At 49.0% G+C, this 27,315-nt stretch overlaps 1 protein-coding gene across 2 annotated transcripts; it reads left to right on the top strand.

Annotated features, from left to right (window-relative positions):
- Positions 1–433: 433 nt before the first annotated feature.
- Positions 434–27,315, top strand: CLCN1 (chloride voltage-gated channel 1). Of its 2 annotated transcripts, XM_033098692.1 has the most exons (23): positions 434–646; positions 2,211–2,331; positions 2,748–2,879; positions 3,471–3,599; positions 3,831–3,964; positions 5,103–5,180; positions 6,232–6,310; positions 11,155–11,280; positions 11,604–11,688; positions 11,900–12,001; positions 12,297–12,381; positions 12,652–12,801; positions 17,204–17,273; positions 17,463–17,573; positions 18,688–18,901; positions 19,147–19,280; positions 21,066–21,307; positions 21,596–21,707; positions 22,002–22,087; positions 22,308–22,346; positions 25,241–25,345; positions 25,434–25,520; positions 26,121–27,315. In XM_033098692.1, the coding sequence occupies exons 1-23, from the start codon at positions 467–469 to the stop codon at positions 26,490–26,492; spliced, it is 2,973 nt and encodes a 990-aa protein (XP_032954583.1). In that variant the 5' UTR covers positions 434–466; the 3' UTR covers positions 26,493–27,315. The 2 variants fall into 2 exon arrangements, with proteins under 2 accessions (XP_032954583.1, XP_032954584.1); XM_033098693.1 differs by lacking the exon at positions 25,241–25,345.

The following is a 27,315-nucleotide window of genomic DNA, read 5'->3' as shown; positions in this document are numbered from 1 at the left end:
CACGCCCTCCATCACCAAGCCTCACCTTTCCATCCTGGACAGAAGAGGTGGGACACAGAGTGCCGAGTTTGCGCACTCTGCCAGCGCAGAGGTTTGCAAGCATGCTAAGCAGTTTTCCATCCTGGTCTGGGCGATATTTATAGAGGGACCAGTGACTTGGGGCTGGAAGCCTCCTAGTGACTAAGGAGGGCACAGTGCTGCTGGCCCTGCCGAGGGAATACCCTGTGGGGCTGTCCCTCAGGTTCTTATCCCAGCCCCTCCCCCGCACTGCTCTCACACCTGCTTCGACCCCAAGCAGATCAGATGTGGCGGTGGGGGGGTCATGTGATGGAGAGATGGCTATAAATAGCTGGGGGTGGGCATGCTGCCCCAGACGCCTTGGGGACAGGCAAGAGGACAGGCTTAAGGAGTTGTACTGGGGGGCGGACGGGGCCAAGCAGGCCACGGCCTGGCCTGGGGAGGGAGCATGAAGCCATCGGAGTCCCTGAGGCGTGGGGGCGAACAAAGCTGGTGGGGTAGTGCCCCCCAGTACCAGTACATGGCCTTCGAGCACTGCACCAGCTACGGACTGCCCTCCGAGAACGGGGGCCTCCAGCACAGGCTCCGGAGGGATGCAGGCCCCCATCCCAACACCCACCAGACACAGGTAAGGTCCCAATGGGGGGGGCGGGGGTTTCAAGGAGACAGTGGTGTGATGGATTGGGGGAAATTAGGAAATAGGGGAAAAGAGGGAGCAATTTTCTTTTTCACTTAAAAAAGTACATGGCAATGTGTTCAAAAGGTGACAGTCCTTTGAAGGGCTGAGCCGAGCTCCCTGTGCACTGCCAGACACACACGTCCTTTTATATAACCTCTCCCAACAGAACACCCGAATCCAATGGGGGACAGCAAAGCCACACATGCGTGCCGAGCTTGTGCTTACATAAGCTACACAAGTGATTGGCCAAGGAGCCCACGCCTGTGCGTGTGCGAGCTCCCTCACCCACACGCAGCACCACCCCACGCACACCAAGCCCAGACTCGGCATCCCTTCAGGCTGGACTCCTCCCTCCCCCACCAGCCCTGCTCTGCTGTGGTACTTAGCCCTGAACCAGCCAGCACAGATTCGACTCCTCTAGCGTTTTCCAGGCCAGGGTTGGTAGGGAGCACCCCTATTCTTCAACTCCTTCAGCCTGGGTCCCAAGGGATGGAGACAGCCTGTGGAAGGGCGTGCACTGAGTGCCGCTGCTAGTGCCTTGTCTCTAGGTCCCACGTGGGGCGGGGAGGGAAACACTGCCTCCTTTAGCCACTACTAACCCCATCCCAGAAGACGAAACAGACACACGCAGGGCAATTAGTGTGTGCTGTCCACTACCCAGGCTTCAGATCTGTGCTTATATTGCGAAATCAGATCTCTTGTACCCAGGTTGTCTCAGAACCAGCAACATGGCCTGGCGTGACCCTGGCCCCAGAGGACAGAGTCAGTGCAGTGGGGGGGTGGGGCAGGCTGCAAGAAGTTAGAGCCCTTGCTTCCTAAGACGGAACTCACCTGCTCTACCTGGGGATGAGAGCAGAGGGCGACCACATACAAGGGGCACTGCTCCACCCGCCACATTTGGGGGAACGTCGAAGTAGCCTGTTTTGGGATGAAGTGGATTGACTTCCCTTCTCGGGACTGGTTCCTGTTTGTGCCTACAAGTCCAGGGAGTGAGGGATAGGCTTCCTTTAAGCTTGGCCGAGCATCTGAGGGGCCTCCAGTGAGACTAGACACACCAAGTCTCAGTGCCACCGAGAGTCACATGCCGCTCTGTCCTCACCCTGTTCGTGTCAGCGTTCCTAGGAGGGCGTCAGTGCAGGCGGTCGGGGGATATCAGCGAGGCGGGCTGAGATACAGTAAGCAGAGTGACAGAAAATGCCTAACTGACACACATACCCAGGCTTAGCACAGTTCTATCCCTGCTACAGAGTAGAAATTGGCCTCCTTAATGAAGGCTGTCATCGACCAAGATGAGGACGGATGGAGAGGGAGTGAGGATGGACAGACCAGGGGAAAGAGTGAGGAATGAGCAGATGGAGAGTGGGGAGTTCAGGGCCTGGACGCTACCTGAGGCCCTCAACACCCAGGGTTCTGTAAAGCCGTTCGGTTTTTCCTGGGGGTCTATGTGCTTCCCTCTGTCTAGTCCTTTGGATTCTTTCAAAAGGAAGACATTTCCCGTTCTCCCTCTGTCCAGATGTATGGCCATCACAAAGAGCAATTCTCAGACAAGGAGCAGGACATGGGGTTGCTCAAGAAGACGGGCTCCAGTGCTACCATGGACAGCAAGGACGAGGACCACTATTCCAAGTGTCAAGGTGATGGGACTGAGCAGTAAAGGAATGTGGACTAGAAGGAGGTGCAGGCTTGGGAGAGTAGCTGGATGTCCCACTGCATATATCCCGCCCTCCGCCTTCCCCACGTGCACCCCAGCATTCAGGAGAGGCATCCCTCTCCATCTCTTTCTCACTTGCCTTGTTCCCCACTCTCCCTCCCACCCAGCCCCAAGAAATGAGTTTTACAAAGGCATTCAAGGATCCAGTGGGGCACTGGACTTTGGTGCCTTTGGACGGGGCAGGTGCTGCCACACCTGGCAGAGAGGTGAAGAGAAACTCGGTGAATGAGACGTATCGATCGACAAGACCCTAAGTGAATGAGATGTCTGAACAAGACCTCAGTCCCATACCTGAGCAGTGAGGGGTTACCACTCTTCTTTACCCCTTTCTCTTCCTAGATTGTATCTGCCGCCTGGGACGCGTGGTAAGAAGAAAATTAGGGGAAGACTGGATCTTTCTGGTGCTTCTGGGACTTCTCATGGCTCTGGTTAGCTGGAGCATGGATTATGTCAGTGCCAAAACCCTTCAGGGTAGGTTTCCCCCGGCCCTGCCCCTCAACCTTTCCCCACACTGAGGCTGTGCCTAGAGCTTCTACTTAGGATAAGCTGGGTATGTTTGGGGAGGGGGACATTGCACAGAGGAGATCAGGTGGGACTCTGGCCACCTGACCCACATCCATCTCTGCTGCCCCTCCACCTGCTACCAGCCAAGCTGTGGGCGCCCCTCTAATACAGTGACCTACTCACCCCAGTTTTCCCAGGACTCTCCCGGTCTGAGCCCTGAACGTCCTGGGTCCCAGGACCCTCTCGGTTCCAGGCAAACAACGGTAGTTGGTCACCTGGGTGACCTCTAACATGACCAGTCCCAGCGCCCAGTGTGGTTTGCAGCCCTGCCAGGGTCTCCACCCCTGTGAGTGGCGGGAACGTGAACGGGTCAGGGTACCTCCGGCAAGTCAGGTTCCCCACGCGCGCACGTGTCAAATGAGAATAGCACGATCGCGCGAGGTCAGACGGGATAGCCCCGGCGCGTGCATGTTCTTTGCACACTGTCCTGTGCGGCGGCGTGGCGCTGGCAGCGGCGTGCCATCCCCCCGGCCTGAGCCCGGGCGCGTGTCTCTGCAGCCTACAAGTGGACCTACTACCAGGTGCAGCCCAACCTGCCTCTGCAGTACCTCGTCTGGGTCGCCTTCCCACTTACTCTCATCCTCTTCAGCGCCCTCTTCTGCCAGCTCATCTCTCCCCAGGCCGTTGGTGAGAACTTGCTTCCCTGCACGCGGTCAGCATAATCTCATTGTTCCGTGGACCCTTCCACCCCACCCCTCCCTTGCCCAGCCCTGCTGACAGCTCATGCACCTGCTTTGCCATTGTTCTCCCCACCACAGCCCTCTCCCTGCCCCCGCCCCCATGTCCCCGCCCTGGATGCTCACCTCCCTTTTAGCCTCCAGCTTGAACCTGCACAGAATCCTTTTGTTACCCTTTTAGGCTCTGGGATCCCTGAAATGAAGACAATACTCCGTGGGGTTATCCTGAAGGAGTATCTCACCCTCAAGGCCTTCGTCGCCAAGGTCGTGGCCCTGACTGCTGGGCTGGGCAGTGGCATCCCTGTGGGGAAGGAGGTAGGTGGCAGTCACCGAGGTGGGAGCTGGACGGCCGGCAGGCAGAGAGTGGCTCTGGGAACAGACGTGGACATGGGCATGGGGACGAGGGCCAGGGCCAAGAGGGACCAGGGAGGGGAAATACGTGGGAGGCCCCCGTCCTGAGGCAGAATAACAGTCATCAGAGCTGGGAGGGCTTTAGCGCAGAGACTCCCAGCGTGGACCTGGGTGTTTGGTCCTGAGGGGCCATCCTATGCACTGTAGGATGTTTTAGCATGATCCCTGGGCTACCCACTCGATGCCAGGAGCACCCCTCGTTGTGACAACCAGAATGTCTCCAGACGCTGCCAAATGTTTGCTGGGGGGCGGGGAGCAAAATGTCCCCCAGTGGAAGACCACTGCGTTAGAAACACTCCACACCAATGCCCTTGTTTTAATATGCAAAACTGAGACCTGGAAAGAGGCTGTGCTTTCTTCAAGGTTATACTCACGTGCATTCTTGTCCTGCGGCAGCCAGTATCCACACAGCAGCCAGAGTCACCTTTTCAAAATGGAATTAGTAATGTCTGACCTCTGCTCAAGAACTCCCAATGGCTTTCCATCCTTAAAATAAAGTCCAAACTTCTCACTGGGGCCTCGGAGGCCTGTGGTGACCTGGCTCCTCTCTGACCCCCCCTCTTGTCCTCCCAGGCTGCCCCTTGTTCAGTGCGTTTGAGTGACAAGGCCTTTTTTCCTGTCCTTCAACCACACAAGCGTGTGCCCTCTCAGGGCTTCTGCACTTGCTCTGCCTGGGACATCCTTCCTCCTGACCCCTGCGTGGCTAACGCCTTCGTTTCAGTCAGGCCGGACTCAGTTGTGATCTTCCCTGAGCACCTTCTCCAGACACACCCCCATCCCACCCTCTTCTGTCCTGTTTCTCTCTGGCCCCTGGCCCTCCCACCATTTCTTCCTAGCCCTTAGAATTTTCTGAAATGATAACATGCTGGTGTACTACCTCCCTTCCTCTCTGGGATGAAGCTCTGTGAGGGCAGAACTTCTATCTTCCTTCTCTGTTCCCAGTGCCTCGTACAGTGCCTGGGACAATAAATGTTAGTCCGTGGGATGCCACGAAGGCCCCCTCTGGCCCCTGCCCCTGACGTCTTGCCCTCCGCTCTCCCAGGGCCCTTTTGTCCACATTGCCAGCATCTGTGCTGCCGTGCTCAGCAAGTTTATGTCTGTGTTCAGTGGGGTCTATGAGGTAAGGTTGAGAAAGTAAGATGGAGGGCAGGGGCTGCCTTTGCTCCGGGCTGGCTGTGATGCTGAAATGGGGCTTGGCGCTCATCCGTGCTCCCCTGTGTTCCACACACACCCCACCACCTATGCTCCCCGCCTGACACCTCTGTTTAGCTTGTGTCTGTTCAGTAACGCCCTCTCCTTGCTCTGTACCCCTGCATCAGGGCTGCACACAGCCCGCTCCTCTGCTAATCTGCCAGTCCACTTGCCCCCCAACATCCGTTCCCCCACAATTGCCTCCCATGCTGCCCCTTTGTCGTTCCTGGCCCCCACCTCGTCTCTCTACGACTGCCCCCTGTGCAGCCCTCTGCCCTCCTGGTCCTGCGTGCTTCTCTGTTGCAGACCGTGCCTGAGCAGCTTGACCTCCTGGTGTCAGCCTGTGCGGTGGGCGTGGGACGCTGCTTTGCAGCCCCTGTCGGAGGCAAGTCCCACTTCCTCCCCATCCCAGTTGCCTGAGCACGACTTGGAAGTAGGGTCTGGGTGGCTGCCACAAGCTTTGGGGTGGAGGAGGGTGCTCGCTGACGGACTGGTGGGTGGGCAATCAGGGAGTGAGCCTGGATCCCAGCTCCTGGTCTCCAGGCACCCACACTTTTCTACCACAGGGCCTTGTGTTCTTTTGAGGCTGGTACCTATTTCATGCAGGCTTTAATAGCAGCACTAGTTGTCTGAAGTCCTTTCCTGTCTCTTGCAATTGACACGTGTGTCCCTGACTGTCCCCACCTCCAGCCCTGCTCTGGTGATCATTGATTGATTGGCTTACCTGCCCACCATATATTTGCCTAACTTTTATTTTCTTTTCTATGTTTGGCCTTGCGCGGTGAGGTCACTTCCTGTTTGCCAAACTCACTGAGTTTCTCTTGCCCTGGGAATTGCGGGGACGATGGGACCACTGAGATTCCCTGTGACTTAAGGCCCTCCTTCTGCCTTCTCCCCACCCTTGCTTGTTCTCCTTTCCTTTCTCCCCTGCCTCCTTCCCCACCCCGCCCACCTGTCTCCTGGTCTCTCTCCCCTAGTAGCAGCCATACTATTACACGGACATGCTGACGGTGGGTTGTGCTGTTGGAGTCGGCTGTTGCTTCGGGACGCCACTTGGAGGCAAGTGATTTGTTTACTCTCACAGCAGTCCATTTGCCTGATCTTGCTCCCAAAACAGTTGTCAGCATCCCCAAGTGTAGGAATTACCAGTTAAAACAAGGGCAACACAAGAATAGCCAACTTGTAGTGAGCATTTCCTGTGTGCAGGCAACATTTAAGCACTTGACATTTATTCCTGCCAAAAGCTCTATGAGACCGAGATTATACAAGAGAGAACTGATTAGAGAGAAAGTAAGTGATTTGAGCAAGGTTAGTAAGTGGTAGAGCCAGGAATTCAAACCCAGTCGGGCTCCCGGTTCCCCTACATACATTAAAACCTTTTATTGTATTGTTGGCTATTTTTGCCCTCCATTTTTCACATCTTCTCACAGGAGTCTGTGTACTTTCTTCTCCAACGGCAAACTTACATTTTGTTGTGTGTTATTAGGTCACGAGTTTAAGTGGAGCTTCTTTAGATGAACAGTCAGCTCTGCAGGAGGACTACTGGTGGGAGTTAAAGGATCGTTGTTTCTCGATTGCAATTTACAGTTGGGTTTAGCTCTTTCTACACGTATGAGACAAAGGGCAACCTTACGGTTTACTTTCCTTATCCTGGATGTCTGACAAGTGGGCGTGGTCAGAGAAAGCTGTTGTATGTTTATTTGCTCATCAATATCCATTGTAGCCAGATTAATTGAACAGAGATTATATGGACCAGTCCTTGGATTCACTGGTGACAAAAAGGACACCAAGCTGACAATTGGAGAAATCAATTTCAGGAAAGGCATATGCTTTTTAAACACACCAGCTGTGAGAGGTATCTTTTCAATTATGAAAAGGTGGTTGGTCCTTGCGTAGAGGAGTCTTCAGGTAGCTATAATGGCTTGGCTCAGGAATGATGCATGGATAAGCATTTAGAGTTAATGAAAATGGATCACGTTCACTCGTCCTGACGCTGCGCCAGTGCACACCGTAAGGAGATGAGCTCAGCAAACGCGTCAGCTGGCACCCTGTTTACACATCCCTTCACAGCTCTTGTCTTTGGAGTCATTGGTCCCCATCAGTAAAGGGTAGGTAGTGTGTTTGAATTTTTACACACATTGTTTCTCATTTCCATTTATACCCACTTTCACCTTTGTTTACTCCTCACCTTACACATCCGGAAGAGCTAAAAAGACAGGTAGAATTGTTTTTGCTTTTGTTTATAGTCAGATTCTTTTAAAGTGAAAAGGATCTGGATTTTCTGCAGACAACGTGACTCTTGAAACAGAACATGTTAAGCATTGAAAAGTTAAGGTGCTGTCTTCAGAATGTTTGTTGTAAGTGGCAAGTATTAAATGTACTTGCCAATCGCATAACTTGACTGGTTTTATTTCATACCCATAAACGAATTCTGAGAGAAGAAATTAGTATTAAGATCATTTGTTCACTATGTAGTCAACAAATTACCTAAATGACCAGCATCTTCTCGCATCCATTACGTGCTTTCTGTGCCGCGTCCTCTCCGGGTTCTGCTGGATCCTGGACTCACCTCGAGAGGGTAGCAGGCAGACAAGCACAGGTGTCTCCACGGCAGCCTGGCCAAGTGCAGTGAGAACCTCCTGCTAAGCTGCCTGGGTGGGGGTGAGGGTGGCAGCAGAGCTTTACAAAAGAGATAGTGTTTGATCTGAGGCTTAAGTAACAAGTAGGAACTTCCAAGGAAGACAGTGAGGGTAGGGTATTCTGGACAGAAGAAACAGTATGGCAGAATCAAAATCTGGGAGCTATAGTTACAGTCGAGTCGATGACGATGGAAGGGGAGGAATGACAGGAAATGAGTCTGGACAGGTAGCTGGGCGCTAAATCATGAAGGTCCTCATAGACCACGCACAAGGATGTAGCTTTTATTTTCTGTTAACAGATGTAACATGTAAAAAAGGGTTCCAAGGTCAAATAAGTTGAAAAACTATTGCGTTAAACAGAGAGGCTTTTAAACTGGGAAGTTATCAGAACGTTTGCTATGCTGACATGCATTGTGACTCTCCAAAATGTGGCTCAGAGTCAGCATTTCCTACAGAATCCCTTTTGCAAGGATTTTCTCGTGGGACTTAGAGCATCTCACGGACCTGACTTTGGGAAACACTGTCATGGGTGAAGGGGAGCCATGGAAGAATTGGGAGCAAGGAAGAGACATGGCTTGCTTTGCATGGTCACCCAATCCCTTTGGCATATGTGGGCAGCATAGAACTGGCCTGTGGATGAACAGGGTGCATCCAAGATTAACAAAAAGGCCATCATCGTAGGCCTAATGCTGGATGAAAATATGCGGGCGAGAGAAAGTAAAATTGGTGCAACCTGGTGGTTGATTTTATGAGAGGTTATGAAGGGTAAGAGAGAAGTAGAAATCTAGGCTAACTCCCAAATTTATAACAAGGAAACGGTAGACAGTGGTGCTAGAACCAAGAGATGGAATATAGGAAGTGAAACAGGTCTGGGGAGTTGGTAATTTTCACTTTGAATGTGTGGAGTTTGAAGTTCTGTGGCATATCCAAGTGATATCTGGCTTGGCAAGTCTGAAGTTCAGGAACGGGGCTGAAAAACATACTTTTATTAACCAGTAGCCTATAGGGGGTAGTTGAATCCATGGGCATAAATGAACTTGAGAGAGAAAGTGTATCTGAGAATAGCAAGAACAGGAGACCAAGGACAAGGCCCTGGGTTTGGGCAGAGGCGATGGGGGCAGAGGAGAACAGGGAACATCCAGAGTGAAATTCTGGGAGAAGAGAGCGAAATTCCTGAACCTAAGCGATCAGAGAGTTTCCAGAAGCTGTTTGGGTTTTTAATGCCGTGTTTCCTTTCAGCAACACATTTTCTGTTTGGCTCAGGCTAATATTAAAACTAGTTCTCATTCCTGAGTATACAGTGACAGACTGTTAGGGGAAGTGTCCCAGAACCACACCGTGGGAGAGAAAAATCTAGCCTAGGATTTCAAAAAATGGTTGTAATATAGTCCTCCATTGGATGGTTTACACCCAGACATAGCAAAGCCGACTTTGGTGCTGTTTCTGGTAAAGAAAAGGAGAGAGACTTTCTCTACCTGATTCCCTACTGTGTCAAATCTTCCTTTTAGGGCAAAGAGGCAGCTGCCTTACCTGATGAGATTCGAGGAGCAGGGGCAGAGGGTGGTTGGCAAGGCTCTGTCTGTCCCAGATTCCCCATTCCCTCACTCTGTTTTCTGAAATTCCACCCATCCTATTCTCTTCTGTTCTCATTCTTCCTTCTCCTCCGTGACCTCACCTCCCCTCTTTTTTCCCCTTCTCACCTCTCCTCACCTCCCCTCCCCTCCCCTGTCCTCTCCTTATCTGTTCATCCATTGAGCCCTGATTATGTACCAGGCACTGTATTGGTGTTGGGGTCCCAGAGGCGTTCAGTCCTGGGGGAACTCAGAGATGCAAACAAATAACTACATCTGAAAGTGGGAAGTGCTCTGATGGTTCAAAACTGAGAGAACAAGGGGAGGGAGGGGTTGTGTCTACCTGAAGAGGGGCTTGGGGATGGCTTCCTAGGGAAGCTGACGTTTAAGCTGCCCTCTAGGAGTCCTCTGCCAAAATGCTGCAGCTATTCCATGAGGGCGTAACCTCCCCTGTGACTATTGACTGTCACGTAGGGAAGAGAGGGGCTGGAGTCCTGAGAAGTTTAAGAGATGTGGCTTTGAATGTGGAACAGGGAGAAGAAACTGGCTAGGACGTGAGACACCACCTGAAGAGGGAACCAGCATTGGGACGGGTGGTCCTTATAGGCCAGAAACCACTTACCATGGAGCGGAAGGAAGAGACCAGCCTTACCTGTTTCATGATCTTTCTTGGGGCCAGGTGTCTTCTCCATTCACCTAATTATATGCTGCCTTTCCCTAGTTTTTTGATAAAGATGCGGCTTGGCTAGGTTTTAGGTAATGTTGTCGTCAATCTTTACTTTGCATCTAATCAAAGTCCACTCCCTTATTTTGAATATGTTTGATGATTATTTTCTTCGCCCCTCTTGAATCTTGCTTCCTATGTCCTCACTAGTGTTCTGAACTGTGTCCCTGTCAACCCTTGCCATTTTCCTATATATCTGCCTCCTCGTTTTCGGCTCCTGTGTCTGCTCTCAGAAACAGTGCTGCTTAGGACTTTGGTGTTCCTTCTGCCTCACTCACCCTTCTTCAGCGTAATTATTTTTAACTTCTTCTAGTCTCTTGGTTTTTCCCCTTGCTTTGGTCCTTTGAAGTCAAGTTTTTAATATTAATTTTTTAAAATCTAAATGAATCCTCTACTTTCTGTTCTTGGACTATTGAGCCCTGTCAAGTCTTGTGAAGCCCTTTCCTATTCATTTTTCTTATTTCTTCCTTACCAAATTGCCCTAGAATACGTGGTGCATGGGAGGAGGGAGGAAAGATTGGAAAGGATATTAAGGAGAGTCCCCAAAACTCTAGAGCTCAGCTCGGCCACTCTGGTACGCACCTGCTCTGAACGATTTCTTTCTCACAAGGTCCCTGCAGAAAATTTTCAGTGACCCTTAAATTCCTGTGACTATCTGACAATCGTGACTCCCACCCAACCCTCCTTTCTAAGGGACAGAGAGGGCATGACCACCTGATCCTCGTGAGGGTCCCTCATGTCCCAGTCTCCCTGGGTCTTGTTGAGCCACATCTCTGGCCTGCAAAAAGCTGCTACCACGAGCAGGTAGACGGTTTACAGCATGGTCTCTAAGCGATCTTTCCTTCCCACTACTGCTTCCCCTCGTGAGTCGAGTGTCAGGGAACGTTCCTGTGTCAGGCCCGCGGGGTGGGAGCGTGGGAGCGAGCGTTTCAGGCCTGTCTGCCCCTAACCAACTTCCACGCCCTACAGGAGTGCTCTTCAGCATCGAGGTCACCTCTACCTACTTTGCAGTGCACAACTACTGGCGAGGGTTCTTTGCGGCCACCTTCAGTGCCTTTGTTTTCCGCGTGCTGGCTGTGTGGAACAAGGACGCTGGTAACAGGAGGCCCGGGCTGCAGGGCTGTGAAATAGGGAGGCTGGCAGAGGGGTGTGGAAGGAAGCTCTGGGGAGCAGTGCGGAAAAGGAATGGGTGGCTTTACGTGGGACGGGGGACCGAGACCCAAGGATATCGGACAGGGAGATAAGTCATGGAGTAGGGGAGTATTGGTTGTTCACAGAAAAATGAAATTCAATGGAAGAGGAGCCACTGGGCTTGGAGGGAGAAAGGAGTTGATCCTTAAAAGCTAATGACTTCTGGTCCCCTCTTGGTGGGTTTCTGTGACGCTCCCACCATGATCTTTGGCCTTTCCATCCTATAGACACCATCACTGCTCTCTTCAGAACCAGTTTCCGAATGGATTTCCCCTTTGACCTGAAGGAACTCCCAGCCTTTGCCGTCATTGGGTCAGTGGGGTCACCTGCTCTGGGAGTAGTGAGCTGGGGGTGGGTGTGGCTTTGGATTGGAAGGGACCCAAGTTGGGAAGAAGGTGGGGTGGCTTGGATGAACTGTAAATTGTTAGTGGGAGGTTGGTAGAACAGAAAGGCAGAGGCCTGGTATTTGGGTCCCCCGTGGCTAGGTCTGAGGGTTTGATTTCTGTGTAACTTACACCCTCAGGATTTGCTGTGGGTTCCTGGGAGCTGTATTTGTATATCTGCATCGCCAAGTCATGCTCGGCGTCCGAAAAAACAAGGCCCTCAGCCAGTTTCTTGCTAAGCAGTGAGTCACTGCCCTTCCTTTACCCTCCCCACTTTTATGGTTTCTCCAAGAGTTCCTCTTTTTTAATCTTGTGGAAGGCATTAGATGTGTTTCAGTGACTGATGATAAAATACAGAAGCCCTGATACCCTGTGTAGAGAGTGAGTGGTGTGATTTCTCCTTTCAAGATGGCGTTTTGGAGAGAATGCGCAGTGTTTAAAGAATTGCGACTACATTGGACCGCAGGAAACTTCAGCTTGCCAGGGTTCAGTGGATGGGCTAAATTCGGGGGATGATTCATTCTGTTCCTTTTTCAGCCGCCTGCTGTATCCTGGAATTGTCACCTTTGTCATCGCCTCGTTTACCTTTCCACCAGGAATGGGTCAATTCATGGCTGGAGAGGTCAGCTCCCAGGGGGGTCTGAGGGTGAGGGTCAGGTCACTGAGCGCACGACAGGGACGAAGCCAGCACTGGGCCACATGCAAAGGAGGAAAGTGCACAGAGGTCCCTCAGGCTTCTGAGGATTATGTACTTTTGCCCAAGGGTAGAATCTGTCCCTCAGAAAAGAGCAGAGGGGACTCTTGAAAAATGAGAACGGGGGTCAGTTCTGTAAAAAGAGGAAGGACAGAGCATCCCTGGAGAACTGCCCCCTCTTGCTTCCTCCTTTCACAGCTGATGCCTCGGGAAGCCATCAGCACCCTCTTTGACAACAATACGTGGGTAAAACACATAGGTGACCCCGCAAGCCTGGGCCCGTCCGCTGTGTGGATCCACCCCCAGGTCAACGTGGTCATCATCGTCTTCCTCTTCTTTATCATGAAGGTACCTCTCCCAACACTCCTGACCCCCTACGCTTCCGTTTTCAACCCAGGGTCTGCAGAGGGTAGGAAAAGGTAAATCCTTCATCCCGTCTTCATCCAACCTAAAAAGAAACAGTTTGGAAACCATACCATAAGTAAGTTGCTCTTGTGTATGAGTGAACTGACATCTCGGTTAACCGTTCCACGGATGTCAACTTAGTGATGTTGCCATAATTATTTCACCCTTAAAGGTTCCACTTGCTAAATAATTAAGACATCACGGCAGCCAAGTCAAAAAGGACGAGATGTAGTTTAGCAATACAGATGACTGTAAAAACCTCAGCTAAATTAACCAGGACCCCCCCACATATTACATAATTAGGCACTTCATTCTCCATGGATCGGGTAATCCATTTTTAGATAATTGGCATATCCCCTTTTCCTCCCAGTCTAGTGGGTAATCTCTTTTCTAGAATTGCAAAAGAGATAAAATATTTAATTTCATTAGTGACTATAAATAATTTTTATAAATGTTGTTATTCTCTATTTAGCTAGCAAGGCTGTGAGGGTTTTGCCATTCTCAGACCACTGTCTTCTCACTCCAATTAGGAAACAAAAGCTGATCTCTTTTTACATTAGTTCTTTTTCATATCTGCCCGTCAAGGCTCATGTATTTATAGACTTCTCAATTACTGCCTTATACAAAGATGCTTTTATTTCCACCCCTGGTTGTGCTATCTATTACAATTGCCGGTTGCATTTTTGTTTTCTTTTTTGATGAATTGCCTTAATACTCATAGTGTGTCTTGCCGAAATAAGCCAACATTTTTCTCTGTATATTAGGGCTCTCATTTAAAAGTCTGTCCACACTGAACTTTCATGCTTTTGAATACCTTGCTATTACCTTATTCCTGATACTTTTTATGAATCTATAGTTCCCTAGGACATGAGTCACTAAGTGATATTTATACTGTAATAACTGTAGTGGGTTCGTTTACTCATTTATTCAATAAATGTTATTTTACACCTTCTAGGTGCCAAACGTGTAATACTTAATCATTGATATTTGGCAAATCTGATGCTTATGATTGAAAAAAATGTTTTTAATTTCCTTTTTTGTTTATTGATGCTCCTTGAATGTACTTGTCAGTGACCTTATGATTAGAGATGCCAGGTGCTTGACGCCCCAGGTTCCAACACTGTCATTTACATTCTCAGGATTTGCTGTGCGGTTTTAGAAGCTGAATTTGTGTCTGTTCTTCCCTGTTTCATTCCGGGGGCATAATTGGGTCTGTAGCTTCCACATTTCGCACACCCACTTTATCAATTATACCTTTTTAATTTCTGCCTTCAACAGATTTGATATTTTTATCATCTATAAGTTCTCAATATCTTGTGAGGGACTTTTTTGGGCTTTCGTTATAGAGTTCATCTTCTCTAATTTATCAATCCCAACTTCCTATCGTTGGTTGTTGAATGTACAAACCCACTTACAGTAACCAATTCCAAGGGTTGATGGCATCTCAGAATTTCGTTGTTCAATAATAATAATAATTGTGGTTTTCTGATACTCCTCTAGCCTGAACTGTATGGTAACTTTGAGATCATCCATACTTTTCAAGCGTCAAGCTTTTGAAAATGTTTTGAGCAACACAATACATTTTTCAACATTTTACCCACATCCCCCTCCCCTCCCAGGATTCCCAAGTATATGTCTGGATTCCACTTCACAGATTAAAGTTTACTCTGAGAAACCTCCTGGATTGTATAGAAAAATTCAACTGTATTTATTTGTATTTGTCACTATTATTAATTTCTCACTGAATTATATCCCTGATAACGTTTACATCGTAAGTGTATCAGGAACGGGAATTCACACATTTCCTGGGCTGTCCAACAGTTTGTAGCGGGCCTCTAATGGTCTCTAATATTTATAAACATGAAACCATTCGTGGCTCCCAAACCATGATATTACTCACTCATCACTGCTTCCAGCAGTTCTCGCTGTCTTATCATTGGACACATACACATACCCTTATTTTTTCCAGAGTGTGGGCAAGAGGGTACATAGCCAAATGAAAATGTAAAAGTGACTAGAACTATTTTTCCATAGTGTGACTTAAAATTTATGTGGTGACTACACTCACAGTATCAGGGCATGCAGATAAGGGTCTCAGTGCAGACCTTTCATAATATTGACGAAGGGCACTTTCATCTTCCTCAATCTTAAGACATGGAAAGTATCATTATGCTGTAAGTCAGGAGCATTTACAATGAGTATGAATATGATTGCAACTTCTCAGTTTCCCTTTCAGTTCATCTAACACGATTGCTTAGTATCACGGAGCACAGCCGGAGGCTCTGTAGAATTCCTTTTGCCTGATCTTCATATCTATCACTCCTTCTTGTGAAAGGTCTAAAGAAAGTGGAATCTATAATCATGGGTCTCTAGTTTCCCAGTTCTCTAGGATTGGGTGTTTAAAATCTTGGGAGTTATTTGTGTTCCACGTCACTTACACTGAGTCTGGATCTTTCCTTGCAAGAGCTAATAGCTCAAAAGCCAGCTAATCTCGTGTCATTCTTGGTGCTATAGGAGTTGAGCTGCCATTGTCCTCTGATCCTGATACTGGTCTTACATATATCTTGGAAGCTAATCTAAAGTTCATCCTCTGAAATCAGACCTATCGGCCACCTATTATCTGTATTACTGGAGTTTTCAGATTGACCTGAGCCTAGAAAATCCCTTATGGCTTTTCAGAATCCCTTATGTATTCCAAAGAGATGGTACAGAATAGTTCAAGGGGGTCTCGAACTGTCAGAGGTCAGAATCACTTTAGAAGCTTAAACTACAAGTGCCTAGAACTGTCTCCAGACAGTCTGATGTGGTGGCTTCCAGTAGTGTCAGGTCATCTGCAGTTTAAACAAGTTCCCTATGAGCCTTACTGTTGGGTGTTGCAGCAGACAATAGCTCTGAGAAGACTTTTCTGCTTTGCATCAATACTGTTTGACCAAGCTCTCTTCTTTTTTCCTTCTCTCCTACCAACCTACTTACCTACCTACCTACTTACCTACCTACCTACCTACATCCTACCTATATTTACTGAGCCCTGTGCCAGTGCAAAGCGAAGGCAGAGATAACAAGATACACTCATGCTATATACACTCAAGGATTTCTCAGTCTGCAGTCTCTTCATTTGTACATTTCACTTTTCAGTTCTCAACTGTTTCAAACAGTGATATTCTGACATGAAGTATGTGCTTTGCCTCAGAGTATCTGGGATAAAACGTCCGAGTCCTCGTCACTACCTCTTGAGGTCAGCCCTGGCTCCAGGGAATACTTTCTAAGGTTCAGGAAATGAAGAAATTTATTTCTCGTTAGTTTACAATGCAATTGGTTTTTAACTTGTAAATATTTTGATCCTGGCAATTTGTTTTGAACTTTAGCTTCTACCATCTTTCACCAAATTAGTTTGAGATCCTTTTCCAAGATTGGCTTATTTATTTTGGAAGTGATATATAAATCTATTGCTTAATTTACATATTATGTCTCGTATTTTTATTTCCTTTTTAGATGTTTCAAAAGTTCAACCACTACTCCTTTTCCCACTCTATTTCTCAGCTCATTTGCATCCTTTGCCACAAAATGCACACATTGCTTTTTCTAAAATTATCCCAGTTTCTGTTGGAATACTACCTGACAAAGTTGGCCTTGGACGCCTTTTCTGTTACGTTGGCTGAGTCACCTGGCTTTCTCCATGTGCCTTTCCAGTATGGCCAGGCCAGATCTGATTTTTGGATCCTTGATTTAAAGTGACTCGATGTCACAGGGAATGTCAGGCAGGACAGTCTCCACTGCAGCTTCCCCTGTGAGGTTTATCGTATGAATGGCTTGTAAATGACCGTCTCAAAGTTCAATTAGTCACACAGTAAGGCACTAAGACTTTAAGGTATGTCTGCCACTTAGAACGGGGGATCTTTTTCAGAAACATAATCTGACCAGGAAAAAGGTATTTTTCAGCTACAAGAGATTCAGGCTGCTCTGCTGAGGTGAGCCTTTCAAGCCAAGAGGATACAGAGGGCCAAGGCTCTTTTTGTGGGCAGTGACAGAGGAGAACTCTGGGGCCCCAGTCCTTGTTCTAGATTGCCTAGGAGCAAATATAGTCACTCCAAGTAGCAGACTTTAGGATAACCATCTGGAGGAAGTTTCATATTGTGTTGTCTTGGGTGATCTCTTAGCCTGATCGCTCCACGGTTTTTTGGTTCTGGAGGAAGGGGGACAGACAAGATGGCTTCCAGAAGGATGAGCCATCCCAGGATTTCTGTGACTCTTGAAGCAAGAAGGAAGATAGTGGGAAGGGGCTTGAGTATGCATCTGTGTGTTGGGCAGAGTTGAGACGGTGTCCTGACGCCTCTTTTTACCCCAGTTCTGGATGTCCATCGTGGCCACTACTATGCCCATACCCTGTGGAGGCTTCATGCCTGTGTTTGTGCTAGGTAAGTTCTGATGGGGAGCCTGGGAGCCTACTGATAGCTGCCTTCTAGGGCACTGGGAAAATACAGAAAGACCTGGAAAGCTGGAGGCTTGTATTTGGTCTTAGCACCCAAGAAGGGATTGGCTCTGAAAATACAGAGGCCAAGGAACATGAATCTCTAACACCTTCCTTCCTGTTGTCTGTCCTCCAGGAGCTGCATTTGGAAGGCTGGTAGGAGAGATCATGGCCATAATATTTCCTGAGGGCATCTTATTTGATGACATCATCTACAAGATTCTACCTGGGGGCTATGCAGTCATTGGTGAGACACACCCCACCCTCCTGTAACCAAACATTGAGTCCTTCAAATGCCCACACTCAAACTTTCCCAGGACATCTGCATTCCATGCCACACAGTATGGTTTTAATTTAATGCTATTTCATTCAACTTCTATTCAAATAATCAACCCTTAGTTCTGACTGTCATTAACATTTATTGAACACCTATGAGACTTAGTTTCTTCAAGGAGAAAAGGGATTATGGGGATTAAGTGAAATAATAGGGATGGAAGCACCTATGATTGTGTCTCAGTGTTTGGTAAGGGTTTGTTTTTCTCCTCAAAGAATCATGGAAACAACTATGCAGGTGACTGGCTCGGCTACTTTCACCTTGTAGATGGGCTAATATTGACGAGACTTAAGAGCACATGACTAAGAGCTAAGAAACATGGGCTCTGGACCCATCCCTGCCACTTGTCACCTGGATGACCCTGGACAAGTTACCTGCTTTTCTGAGCCTTAGTTTCTGTATTGTAAAGTGACTTCTGAGATAGCTTACAGCCTTAATATTCTGAGAGTCTATGATTTCCTTTTCATCTAATCTATTATCCCATCTAACCAAAAACTATGTCTAACACAGTGACCAATGTAACCCCCGGAATTATTATTCGTCTCTCTTCCCTCCTCTCTTCACCGAAATCCCATAACATCTAAAGCCATGTCTCCTCTAGACAGAGGCGTTCTAACCAGCTTCATTGCTCATATGATGCTCTTACTCTCCCATAAATTCTTGGCTCAAAATCTGAGTTCCAAAGTAGACTGCCATAACTGGGTTTTAAAATACTCAGCTAAGAATGATCCAAACTTTCAAAAACAAGGAATAGATAGGACATCACTACCTCCGTTTTATAAATGAAAATTTGGGCACACACCAAGATTTTGTAGCTTGTCAAAGGTCATAGAATGAAATCAAAAGGACGATTTCCTGACAGTTCAGCATTCTAGCCCCTCCTCTTGACAAGTGGTGATCCCAGGAGTATTGGCACTGACGAGGTCAGGTCTCCCTACTCTGTGTCACTCCCATCACACCCCCATGCACCGTCCATGCCAAGAATGGCAGCTCTAATGCACCAGTACCTTCCTGTGTCTCATTCTAGGAGCAGCAGCGCTGACTGGCGCCGTGTCCCACACAGTCTCCACAGCTGTGATTTGCTTCGAATTAACGGGTCAGATCGCTCACATCCTACCCATGATGGTGGCTGTTATCTTGGCCAACATGGTGGCTCAGAGCCTGCAGCCCTCCCTCTATGACAGCATCATCCAGGTCAAGAAGCTACCCTACTTGCCTGACCTTGGTTGGAACCAGCTCAGGTCAGGGGCACCAGCTGGAATTAGTTCAGCTTTGAGGGGGTGGGGGTGGGAGATTGTAAGGTTGAGAGTGAGGTTAGGGTCAGTGTTTGGAAGCACCGCTTTTTACTGATTTTTATATTCCCATGTACTTACTGAATATTGTGAGCGATCGAATGCCTGGCCAACCTCATGGGAGGTGTGGAAGGGACAGCCAAGGGACAGCATATGGTGGGGCTAACCCCGCCCCGTGCTTTCTCCCTCCGTAGCAAATTTACAATCTTTGTTGAAGACATCATGGTCCGTGATGTGAAGTTTGTTTCAGCGTCTTGCACGTATGGGGAGTTGCAAGCCCTGCTCCAGACAACCACACTCAAGACTTTACCACTGGTTGATTCAAAAGGTCAGTGGGAAGAAAGGTAGGCCACTCCTGAGCTAGTGACCTGAATTTAGGTCCCATAGAGGTGGAGGGGGCCCTGTGGTGTGGGTGCGTCTTTAGGGGCCACCCAGTCTGCTACAGGACACCCAGCCTGTGCTCCAGGAAGGGAAAATACAGCCGTAACGCAGGCACAGGAAGGAAGTTAAAACCCGACTAAAGAAATACAGTCAGTTCTCATTATTCATTATGGTTATAGTCTATAAAGTCGCCATGAACACTGAACTGGGGCTATGACACTGAACTATGGCTCCTAGAGGACATACAGGGTGTTCAACCCTCATCCGGGATGTGTGCGTGGGGCGACTCAGATATTTTGCTGCTCTGCGCATGTCTGTGAATGACGGCGGAAGCTCCACAGGTATTGATTTGGGTTACAAATGTGACTGTAGCCAGTAGGCAAATTAGCAAATAGGGAACCCCCCAATAATGAGGGTCAATCGGAAGTCTTACAACCCCTTCTGTGGTTCTCTTTGCTACTTAGATAAATGATAGCTGTTCTTTAATACCCCACTTGAGGGGCAGATGAAGCTTCCACGTGAAGGAGTGGACAATTTTAGTAAGCAGTGGTTTCCCAGTTCACTTCCTTCACCATCCTTCCTGCCCACCGTTGGCATTTAATCCCGCTCTGTATTATTTCTTACTGTGGTTTATATATCTCTGTCTGATCTCCCTCACTGGAGTGGGTATTCCTGGAGACTAGAACTTCTGTCTCCCTCAGACCACCTCTTCATAGGGATTTACTAGATATTAAATAGCTACTTGCCTAATGTTCGAATTCGTGTGATAGCGAAGAATTATGGAGGGCCATTTGGAGCCATTAAAATGGTTAGTTCTGAATTCAGATCATCAGAGTGCCCGAATTGCCCACGTTAGGTTAGTTTTAATATTTCCCCAAATCCCAGATACCTGCTAAGTGACCTCTAAAGCAGTGTCTCTTCATTGGACATGGGTACAGCCAGTGAGATTCAGGGTTTTCATAATAATGACTAAAACTTAAAGGTAAGATTTGTCTCAATAGCACTGCCACAATTTTATGGCCCTAACACTTAATGAAAATGTTCATAAATGTAGCAGAATATTGATAAACGTATAAAAGATCTTCCCAGGAAAAGTCGGCATTCTGTTTATACCGTGTTTCCCCGAAAATAAGACCTAGCTGGACCATCAGCTCTAATGCATCTTTTGGAGCAAAAATTAATATAAGACCTGGTCTTATTTTACTATAATATAAGATTGGGTCTTATATAAGACCAGGTAATATAATATAATATAATATAATATAATATAATGCCGGACGTTATATTAATTTTTGCTCCAAAAGACTCATTAGAGCTGATGGTCTGGCTAGGTCTTATTTTCGGGGAAACACGATATCCTAGGAGGACAGAGTCTTTAAGTGATTAAACATCGGATATCCCTGTAGATTTCTTTCAAAGTATACTCCTATCTCCACCTACATGGATGGCTTTTAATGTTTCTTTTTTGGGAGACGAGGTTGATTAGCCTACTTTAATCCCAAGTTCACCTATTTGCAAATAGACTATATCAAAATGAGTACAAATTAGCACCAATTTGTATACGATTAATTAGGTTTCTAAGTGCTCCATGGGTGAACTAAAAGGGAATGAGTGAGTTTTGGGGAAGAAGCAAGGGGCCGCTTGTTCTCTGTCCCTGTCCCATCCTGCCGAGTGGGGCGGGGTTGGGGGCTGTAATGAGCAAGTCCTCAGGCCCAGCTTGGATGGCCCCCAGATTCAATGATCCTGCTGGGCTCCGTGGAGCGGTCCGAGCTGCAGGCCCTCCTGCAGCGCCATCTGTGTCCTGAGCGGAGGCTGAGGGAAGCCCAGGACCTGGCTAGGAAGCTGTCTGAGCTGCCTTACGACGGGAAGACGCGGCAGTCTGGGGAGGGGTGCCGCGGCTTCTCCGGGGGCCGGCCGGAGTCCTTCGCCTTTGTGGATGAGGATGAAGAGGAGGACCTCTCTGGGAAGCCCGAGGTGACTGAGCTGGGAAGGGCCGGGGGAGCAGGAGAGATTGGTGCACAGGGAAATAGGAAGAAGGGGTGGAGATGCTGGTCACTGAGAAAGTCGGAGACCAGTGCCCCTGAGCCCAAAGGACTAGATTAGATTGCAGATGATGGTACCAAGAAGACTTCAAAGGGATAGAGGAACTCTGAACTGGGGAGGAAGAATAGAATTCGTTTTCCCAGGGCACCAGCTGGTAAAGGCAGGAAAGCACCAGGTAGCCTCTTCTCAGGGACTGAGAATCATTCCTGTTCTTTACAGATGCCTCCTCTCCATCCTCCTCACCCCCTTCCTACTGTTCCACTGCACCCCGAAGAGCCCAATGGGCCCCTGCCCAGCCACAAACAGCAGCCAGAAGCCCCAGAGCCTGAAGGTGAAGATTCTCCCATCCTGCACCTTCACTCAGCCTAAGGGCTGCTAGTAGGAGGAAGGGAGAGGCCAGGGTGGTGTGGGGGCTTCCCTATTCATTGAGTCTCCATATTACTGCCCCAAAGAGTGGGGCGAGGGCTGATTCAGGAGAGTAGGAGAGAGGGTGTCTGTGGTGGTAAACCATCTGGGCAGGACAGACCTTTTGTGGCAAAGGGTCGGGGGACCACTCGGGAGCCCCTGGCCATTTCTTCCCAGGATGAGTATTATTTTGTTTCCATTTCCATCCGCTCCCCACTAGTCTCAGGTCAAAGACCCTCCATCTTTCGGTCTCTGCTACGCTGCTTGCTGGGCAAAACTCGCCCCACAAAGAAGAAAACGAGTCAGGTGAGAGATGTGTTGGGGAGGGAACAGGGGAACAGAGCTCGTCTTTGAGGAGTGAGAAAACCATGGTCCTTAGATCAGGAGGGAAGGGGTCCCACCAAAGAGAAGTTTGATCACATGGAAGGGATGAGGAGCCGGAAAGCAGGCATCGGTGGCCCTGGTCGGGGAGATGTGGCTATGGTTCCATTAGGAAAGACCTTGGACCTTTGTCTTTCTTCTCTAGGATTCAACGGCTTTAGTAGATAACATGTCACCTGAAGAGGTAAGTAAGCGAAACAGCAAGCTGGGGTGGATGGTTCTGTCAAATGAAGATATTGCTCGTCTTTTTCTACCTTGTTCATTGCGTTGTCATAAGACTAAGATGCGAGTCTAGGGGGCAAAGCATTTTCAGAGATTGGAAAGGAGGTGTGCTTAGGGGGAGTGTGATGGACACAGTGCTCAGAGATGAGGGAGACCTGGTGGTGTTTTCAGATAGTTTGTCATCATTTCAGAAGAGGTAAGTTTTGAGTCTGCATGCATCGATGGGACCATGGTAGTAAGATGAGCCTCAGATCCTCTAGACATCAGTGATGTTCTGGACCAGACAGAGGCTGTGGGAAGGCTGAGCTTTGCCTGAAGTAAAACGGCACCAGCCCTTACATGTACCACTGCGGAAGAACAGCATGGAGACTAAAAGGGGCAAATCAGGGCCTGGGGAAGTTTACTCTGCTGAGGGATCCGGGCCCTGAGACACTGGACAACTGGAAGATGCCAGGAAGCACGACTGGGAAGAACCACAAACTGAGGACAAATATTGACAGTGCTGCCTCCTTGGGACTCATGCCCATTTCCCAAAAGAGTTAGTTATCAAGTCCACGAGAGAGAAAGTTGAGCCCACCGAATGAGTGGGCGTGGCTGTGAGAAATGAAAGAAGATGGAGCGGTGACCGGGAATACTAGTGATGGGATACCCTGGTGGGTGAGTGGAGACACCACAAAATCCATTAGCAGCCAGTCCATCTAGTAAAGGAGAACGCAGACTAGACTCGCTGTGAAGGCTGAAAGGTAGAGCTTTGTAGCTGACAGAACCACAAGGGATATTATTTCACAGTGAACATCTTATTGGACATCCAGAATAAATGTGTTGAAAAGTGAAAGTCCTCTGGGGTTAGAGGAGGGTTTGGGGAGTGACAAGAGAGAAAGGAAACCTCCCCATCCTCTCCATGTCACCCTTCAAAACACATACACTTCTGATAAATGACGTATGGAAAAGTCAAAGCAATGACCACGGAAGAAAAAGAACAACCGTTACATCTGCCCACAAGCAGGAATCAGATGGGTCATAACTGCAATTAAGAAGTACGTTGCTAAGGTGCTAAAACCAATAATAATAATAATAATATTATTATTATTATTATTATTATTCCAAAGAGAGGAAGCCAGCTAGATGATCAGTGAGTCTATTTATAAGTGCTGGAAATTAAAAGTTTAGCCAGAGATGAAAAGAAGATAGATCAATAGGTCGTACCTTTTTAGTTTATATCTTTCCCCAGGAAGACTTTAGGCAGCTACCAGCTGACATTTGAGAGGGATCAGACCCAATAGGAATCAAAATTCAGAGTATTTTGAACATGGCTTTCAGACTAGATCAAGGTGACATCCTTGGTAATACCAAGGGTGATACCTATGATATTGAAAGAATTCAGTTATTGATCATCCGAAGTCCCTGCTATGACTTCATTCTGCTACACTGTCAGGAGTACACACAATTGGAGCTCCAGTGTGTATCTGGGGCTGAGCTTTTTCAAGTTCAAAGCCAAGAGCTGGGGGGATACCTGGAACCCTGTCAGCAGTCCACGTCAGCAGCCCAGCTCCTCCTCTGTGTAATCTTGGGCACACTACTGAAGCACTCTGTGCCTCCACTTCCTTCACTGTCGAGTGGCTATAATGATAGGGTTGTTGGAAAGGATTAAAGGAGTGAAGATGTGTAAAGCAATGTGAATAATGCCTGGCACAGAGGAAATGTTTGGTACATGTGTGCTAGAAATTGGTACATGTGTGTTTGGTACATGTGTGCAGCTGTTGTTGCTGTTCTTTAAGGGAAGGCAAAAATGGAACTAGGACAGGCCAGGAACGATCGCAGAAAGGTCCAGGAGGACAGGAGCAGCCAAAGCGGAGTTGGCAAGAGTCTAGCCCGTCCTATAAATAAATTGTCTCTGCAACATACCTGCTAAGTGGTCACCATGTGCTGTGAGAGCTGGTCAAACTCCATGTGTACCTTTCGTCAGACAAGATGAGAATTTCAGAAAATTTTAGATTCATTTATGAAAGCCAGAGCTATCCTGGATTCCTTGAAAGCGTGAGGATTTGGAGTTCGTATCTAAAGTCAAGAGGTGAGTTGGCCATCGTGTTTTAAAGGATAGCTTTTTTGACTTGTGCGACTCAGTACAGCTCTTCAAACCCAACAAATACGCGCGTGATCGGAGGTGTAAAAGGCAAATGTGCTAGTATTTTCACGACATGCAGCCATCGATACCAGTAACACTCTCAAGGAGGTCACGTCCAATGGCAGAGGCTAGACAAACGCCGATGCAAGAGGGAGCATGGTCCGTACATTTCTGAAAAGCAGAGACCAGCAGAGTGCTGCAGGAATTGAAAAGGGGCGAAGCCAGTGCCTGGGAGTGGCAGGAGAGCTGTGTGGGCGCAGGGTGGGCAGGTAAGGGAAGTGCAGCCCAGCCAGCACGGAAGCCAGAAGGCCTGTCTGAGGAACGGAAAGCAGTCGGGTATGACCGGAGGAGGGGAAAAGGCTGGAAAGGTGCGTCGGAAATACGAGGTCGATGCAAAAGTACTTGCAGTTTCAAAGGTTAAAAATAATTGCAAAAACCGCAATTACTGTTGCACCAACCTAATAGCAAGTGTTTGGAGCACCAGGGGAGGACACGGGAGACGGGTCCCAGTGCCTGAGGCCGAAGGTTGATTTGTGGCCTGTGGAGGGGCCATCCCCTGGGAAGAAGGGAGGGAGGTGGTCTAGTGATCTGGAAGGTCTGTGCTAGTTCCTTGCAGACTTCAGGATTCTGACCTGGGGCTAAGAGGGCTGCTTGGGGATCAAAGTCTCCTCCTGTCTGAGGTGGAGGGGGACTCCTGTGATTTTGGGTGACTACCCTACTCTGCCCGACAGATAGAGGCCTGGGAGCAGGAGCAGCTGAGCCAGCCTGTCTGTTTTGACTGCTGCTGTATTGACCAGTCGCCTTTCCAGCTGGTGGAGCAGGCGTCCCTGCACCAGGCTAGTCCTTGCCCAGCACTCAGGGCTACTGGGAGGGGTGGGAGGTGTGGGGCTGCCCTTGCACTGACCCCCTGCTCTCTGCACACAGACTCACACGCTGTTCTCACTCCTGGGTCTCCACCTTGCCTACGTGACCAATATGGGGAAGCTCCGGGGGGTGCTGGCATTGGAGGAGGTAAGAGGGATGTGTTCCATTTTAGCTGCAGGAGGAACAGGTTGGCACAGGATGTGAGGGGATGGTCTTAATCCCCCATTTTCCTCTCTATTTCTCACACAGAGGTTGGGGGTACAACAATTGGGGTCGGGGGAGTAGAGTGGACGGCCAAGTCTTTTATGGCTGGTCCTGAAGGGGACATAGATCTCCACCCCGGATGTAGCCCTTGAGATCATCCATGGCTGGCATGGGTTGGGGTTGGGGTTCAGGGCCTGAGTCATGGTTTTACAGGAGTGCACTCTGGGGAAGGCCATGGAAGGAGGGACGAGATGAGACGTGGCTGAAGGGGGCCTGAAGGTTACTAGGAAGGGGGCCATAGGAGGTCGTGGCTCTGGAGGCTTGAGATTCACTGCTCTGGGGGGTCTTTTGGTCATGCCCTTTTCTTTTCCTTTTTCTGTCTTCTTTGATCTGTCCAAGTTGTCCATCTTTCTTGCCACTCTCCATCTTTACCATTCCTTTTCCCTTTTATTGTATCTGTTCTTCTCTCCTGTCTCTCTCTCACCCTGCCTCATCTTTCTTTTCCCAATTTGGTACCCTCTTTCCCTTTCCTTCTGCCCCCAGCTGCAGAAGGCCATCGAGGGGCACACCAAGTCAGGGGTGCAGCTCCGCCCTCCCCTTGCCAGCTTCCGGAACACAACTTCAACTCGAAAGACTCCTGGGGGCCCGCTCCCTCCCACAGAGGCCTGGAGCCTGCCTGAGGATGAAACTGGGGCCGCTGGGCCAGAGGGAGTGACCCCTGCCATGCCAGAGACCCGCACGCCCTCCCCTTGCCCACATACCCCTCTCCCCCTGGCTCCAGCCAAGGCGGAAGGTGAGCTGGAGGAGCTGGAGCTGGTGGAGAGTCCAGGGCTGGAAGAGGAGTTGGCTGACATCCTGCAGGGCCCCAGTCTGCGATCCACAGATGAGGAGGAGGAAGATGAATTGATCCTTTGACCACCTCCTGAGAGATGGCAGTTGAGAGAGGCCCAGGCCAGAGAGTGCAATTGTGTGGGAGAGGGTATGTCCTAAAGTTGGAGAGATCATGCCAATACCCTGGCCCCTCCCGGGAATCTTAAAATGTGACGGTGATAGTCTTAGAGGAGGCGTGGGAATCTGGGCAGAGAGTAGCTGTGGTGGATTAATTAGGCCATTCCTCCCCCTTCCCAGACATCCCAGTGAAGGGTCCCTGATACTCCATGGGGCTCCCGAGTTTTCCTGATGTGTGGTTGGGGAACTCCCTGCCTCTCTGCGCCTCCCCTCACTCCCCCACACGCCCTAGTGTTCTGTCCCAGCAGCTTCCTGGTCTTGTCCATTTGTCCTACCGTCTCCGCAGGGGGTGGGTAAAGGGAGACCCAGGACCACTTAGGCCCCGCAAGTGCCATATTGGAGGAAACGGGACCACCTCATGGCCTCATAGATGACGGCCCCAGAACACACTTGCAAACCTCTTCTCTGAGTCCCCCACCACCCTGGTGGGCTCCCCTCTTGCCCACATCCACTCTCCTAAATTTGCCTCTAGACTCTATCTGGCTCCCATTATCTGTCCCCAAGCCAGGGCCCTTACTAGGGCAATGGAAGGCCAATCCCAGTTCCCCTCCTTTGTCCCCCATTTAACCAGTAAAATGTGCATAAAGAGACTGTGGGGGGAGCCGCTAGAAGAGCTTCCACACTTGGCAAGTCAGAACCTTATCCTCCCCAAATCAGCAACAGGGAGCCTGCCATTAGCCTGCCTTTTCTGTAAGTGGCCCCAGGGGCTCCCAGCCTCCCGAAACCCTTG

This window comes from Rhinolophus ferrumequinum, chromosome 26 (genome assembly GCF_004115265.2).
Source record: "Rhinolophus ferrumequinum isolate MPI-CBG mRhiFer1 chromosome 26, mRhiFer1_v1.p, whole genome shotgun sequence".
NCBI classification, from domain to species: Eukaryota; Metazoa; Chordata; class Mammalia; order Chiroptera; family Rhinolophidae; genus Rhinolophus; species Rhinolophus ferrumequinum.
The sequence above is the reverse complement of the archived record's forward strand: the minus strand, read 5'-3'. Positions and strand labels throughout refer to the sequence as shown.